The sequence below is a fragment of the Engraulis encrasicolus genome, chromosome 7, assembly GCF_034702125.1.
Source record: "Engraulis encrasicolus isolate BLACKSEA-1 chromosome 7, IST_EnEncr_1.0, whole genome shotgun sequence".
Lineage (NCBI taxonomy): Eukaryota > Metazoa > Chordata > Actinopteri > Clupeiformes > Engraulidae > Engraulis > Engraulis encrasicolus.
In genome coordinates, this window is record NC_085863.1 from 31,392,107 (window position 1) to 31,397,106 (window position 5,000).

General features: G+C 47.0%; 1 protein-coding gene across 1 annotated transcript in view; it reads left to right on the forward strand.

Moving 5' to 3' along the window:
• The window catches only part of robo3 (roundabout, axon guidance receptor, homolog 3 (Drosophila)), a 301,463-nt gene that overhangs the window by 218,926 nt on the left and 77,537 nt on the right, over window positions 1-5,000 (forward strand). The window contains exons 4-6 of the mRNA XM_063203266.1: window positions 3,325-3,445; window positions 4,403-4,541; window positions 4,837-4,964. Of these exons, the coding sequence (XP_063059336.1) occupies window positions 3,325-3,445; window positions 4,403-4,541; window positions 4,837-4,964 (388 nt within the window). The remainder of the gene's footprint in view (window positions 1-3,324; window positions 3,446-4,402; window positions 4,542-4,836; window positions 4,965-5,000) is intronic.

A 5,000-nucleotide genomic window follows, 5' to 3' on the forward strand; every position in this document is an offset into this window, starting at 1 on the left:
TCTGTTCAGAGTTGGAGTAGTGACAAGTAACACCGCAAGAATGTGCACTTTACGCACAACACCAGATGCTCCACAAGCCCCCTAAACACAATTCAGTCTCATCCTTCAGTGCCAGTTCAAATGCCCCACAGAACAGAATGCAATAACACAGACACCGGACATGACCAATGACCACTTAATAGTTATTCTACTGATGACTAGGTTCAACCGGCTGCTCTGAGTCGTGCACGTCTTGTATCGAATGTCAAATGTTGTGTGTGCGACCTCTCTATGGTTGCCAGATGTATGGCGATTTCCAGCGCAAACATGCTAAAACAAAACCCATTGAAAAATAACCCTGATGCACGCAGTTGAAACAGAGCACAACAGAGCACAGAGAAGTGGCATGATGCGTATATTTAGGACCTGGTGGCACATTATGCCATCTAATAATCACCATAGCTTATTGCCATAATAGCAAGAGCTAACAAGCAGCGAGCAACAAAGCTAAAAACAAAGCTAGCTTCACAAAACGTTAGGTGGCCTGCTTATAATCTACCTTTCTGAAACAATAAAGCAAGTTTGCCTACCGTTGTAGAAGTTATCCTGAACGTATATGTGTCCATGTGAAGATCCTGTCGTTATGTTAAATCCATTTTATGCATTGCCTGCCTTGACATTGGGAGCCATCGGCTGTGTATGCGCGCTTTGACTGTCACTATTTTGCCCGTAGTCTGTTCAATGTAGTTTCTAGTTCTACTGGCAGCCAGGTAAAGTGGCTGCCGATCCTGAAGTATCATCCGTTTCCCTCCTTGGCAAATCATAGACGGGCAATATGATTTATCTCGTGACCAATTTTGAGCAATATGATTGGTCAAGCATTCGTTTTTTTCAAAACTCCAGAAATTTATGGCTGCCAACTCGACTTGGCACCAGTTTTTTTTTTTTTTAGCATCGAGAGACGTGTAGTACTTTGTTTCACCAGATGGTTATCCAATGGGAGGGGTGGGGCGCTATTTCCCCAGCTGGAAAATACTCACAGAGAGTGACGAGAGTGGATGGAATATTAAAATAGGAGACTCGTCGATAGACAGAATGTTTTAATGATTAACGGATATTAAAGCTGTTGTTGGGAAAATTAGGGGATGCCTGGCATCCCTTGGCATCTGCGACGACACGCCACTGCTGGGGGGGTCCATGGGAGCTGATTGTACATAGGGCCCAGAATTTGTTGCTACGCACCTGACTATACACACACACACACACACACACACACACACACACACACACACACACACACACACACACACACACACACACACACACACACACACACACACATACATACATGTACATGTCCACTCTAGCAAGAAAAACAATGTGCGCACCAAGGGGAAAAGAGAATCATGGTGACCTCCACATGACACACACACACGCACGCACATAGGCACACGCTTACATACATACACATCTCCAGGAAGAAGAACATCAATGATGATCACAATGTGGATTGTCCCATGGCCAAACACATACACACACACACACACACACACACACACACACACACACACACACACACACACACACACACACACACACACACACACACACACACACACACACACACACACACACACAGTCTGCTGGAAGAACATCGATGAGGCTTGTCCTGACCTCTCTATGGACGTCACGACACACACGCACGCACGCACACACACTCACACTCATACACACACACTGCGACCCCCTCCCACTGACTTTGCCCCTACCCCTCTCTCCAATGCCCCAACAGCTCCAGCTTGTCAAGTCCAATCCCTCAGTAATGGACAGCCTGAGTCTGAAGGGGCAAAGGGATCACGTTGACTCAGCTCAATACTCAGCAGAGAAAAGAAAAGAATGAACACACAGAAGCGCCATTTCATGCATTCATGATATATACCCAATACTCAGCATAGAGCAGACAGGAATGAAGACACACAAACACCATTTCATGCATTCATGATATACTATACTCAGTACTCAGCAGAGAAACGAAAGGAATGCACTTCCTATATATCCATTACTACGTGGTGCTACTCAGCAAAGGAATGGATACAAGTGCAGTACTATAATTTGCACTATAATTTGCAGTATAAAATAATACATGTTTCTACTCTTATAGTATTCTGGCTTGCTGATCAGCAGAAAAAAACTGCTAGTGGTCATCGTTGTCTTGTCTTGTGTGAGATTGCAAAAGATTGAATGGGCCATCAGGAAGCAGCACAGCACAGCACTGGACTCCTCCCAGTGTTGACCACAAACAGGAGCAGCCTGGATAGATGTAATGTACTGTCAACCTCTTCATAGTCAGGGCAGTCTAGATAGTCTGGCTACATATAGGAGACTACCTGCCTACTCAGATATACATGATTGGAAACATCCCAGCTAGGATGCTTCATGGAATTTCGCTCTCAAGTTTGCGACAGCCAGGCTAGGAGCAGACTGGGTAGAAATAGTTGACTGCCGGTCCAGTAAGACATACATGTACATGTGGAGGACTGTTGGAATATAGTCAGATATAGTACCCTGCCAGTCTAGTCACATACTCTATACTGGACGATGGGAACAGGGTGTGAGTGTGTGGGAGAAGTTTGTGCCAGACAGACAGTGTGGAAGACTAGTGTGCCACTACAGCGATAAGGAAAAATAGCCTGAGATAGGGGAGTATGTAAAAATAGTATGTGAGAGACAGAGAAGTATGCAAAGATAGCATGGGGGAGAGACTTTGATCTCCAAGGGCCTCTGATGTAGACCGATGTAGCTGTGAGGTGTATGGATTCCTTATCTGTGTGTTTATTCTCCTTCCCACCTGAAGGTTCGCTGTGTGTGTGTGTGTGTGTGTGTGTGTGTGTGTGTGTGTGTGTGTGTGTGTGTGTGTGTGTGTGTGTGTGTGTGTGTGTGTGTGTGTGTGTGTGTGTGTGTGTGGGTGTGTGGGTGTGCGTGTGTGTGCGTGTGTGTGTGTGTTCCTTACATGTCTGCTCTCTCCTTCGTGTGTGTGTGTGTGTGTGTGTGTGTGTGTGTGTGTGTGTGTGTGTGTGTGTGTGTGTGTGTGTGTGTGTGTGTGTGTGTGTGTGTGTGTGTGTGTGTGTGTGTGTGTGTGTGTGTGTGTGTGTGTGCGTGTGCGAGCGTGATGTGTGGGGCTGATGTGTTCCTGATGTGTGGGGTTGATCTCCTGTAGGTGCGTTGATGCTAATATTGTTGTCTTTCCCTCATGTTCTGTTCTCCTGTTGTCCTATAGGTGCGTGGTGGTAAGCTGATGTGTGTTGTTGTCTTTCCCTCATGTTCTGTTCTCCTGTTGTCCTGTAGGTGCGTGGTGGTAAGCTGATGATCTCCAACACCAGGAAGAGTGATGCGGGCATGTACGTCTGCGTAGGAACCAACATGGTGGGCGAGAGGGACAGCGACCCGGCAGAACTGGTGGTGTTCGGTCAGTAGCACTCTTTTCCTCTCTCTCTTTCACTTCCTCTCTTTCTCTTTCTCTCTCTTTCTCTCTCTCTCTCTCTCTTTTCCTCCTTCATAATCTTACAAGTATGATCTCTTTTCTTTACTTATTCTATCACTCTGCAACTTACTATCCTTTCTCATGCTCTGTCATCCAGTTACTATGTCTATGACTTGAGGTCTTTCTCTTTCCCTCCTTTAGAATCATTTCGCTTCCCCTCTCACTCCCTTACTCTCTCTCACTCCCTTGCTCTCTCTCTCTCTCTCTCTCTCTCTCTCTCTCTCTCTCTCTCTCTCTCTCTCTCTCTCTCTCTCTCTCTCCCCCACTCTCTCTCTCACCCCCTCTCTCTCTGTCTATCCTCATTTTACCTGTTCATTCTGCCTGGCTGCCTGCATGCTGTTCAATTTTTAATATTAAAGTCCTCCTGACATGAGATAAGTATATATATTTGCAGCCAGGGCCTAGTGACTCATGGTAATGTGCTGATAATATATCATTTTATTATACGTATACTCTTTGTATCTCTTCTCTGGCCTCTTCTCCACAGTACATTTGCTCCTCCCCTCCCTCTCTCTTAGTCTTATTCATGTTCTCTGGACTGCTTTCACCATTGCTTGCAGAAACACAATTCATATTCATGGCATACTGTGCAAACCTTCACAAGCCAGGACATATGAAGTCTCTCTCGTCTCTCGTGTCTCTCGTGTCTCTCGTGTCTCTCTCTCTCTCTCTCTCTCTCTCTCTCTCTCTCTCTCTCTCTCTCTCTCTCTCTCTCTCTCTCTCTCTCTCTCTCTCTCTCTCTCTCTCTTTCTCACTCTTTCTGTGTGTATGTGTGCGTCTGTCTGTCTGTCTGTCTGTCTGTGTCTGCGTCTGTGTGCACGGGCATCAGTGAGTTCCTTCTCCCCTGTGTAATCCCCTGTGTGTGATTTTCTCCTCCACCAGAGCGGCCCATGTTTGTGAGGCGGCCGGTCAACCAGGCGGTGCTGGCGGACGACACAGTGGATTTCCTGTGTGAGGTGCAGGGAGACCCCACGCCAACCATCCGCTGGAGGAAAGACGAGGGAGAACTGCCCCGCGGGAGGTACGTAGCGTGTGTGTGTGTGTGTGTGTGTGTGTGTGTGTGTGTGTGTGTGTGTGTGTGTGTGTGTGTGTGTGTGTGTTTGTGTGCATGTGTGCGTGCGTGCGTGCATGCGTGCGTGCATGGTTCAGGAAAATCATATACTGGAGGAAACATGGGACATGACAAATAGGGTCGGTGGCCAATGAGAAGACAAAATGAGACCAGCCTGTCCAATTAGGGGTTGGTTTAGTTTTGCAGTAAACATAGACAGAGTGACATCCAGCTTCTTTTTTCTCTGTGTGTGTGTGATCCACAGATCTGAGATCAGGAGTGACAGCAGTCTGCGTCTGACGCAGGTGAGGGCGGAGGATGAGGGAACGTACACCTGCGTGTCTGAGAACAGCGTTGGCAAGACTGAAGCATCAGGAACACTACAGGTCCACGGTAAGAACACACACATGTGCGCACCTGGAATAGATC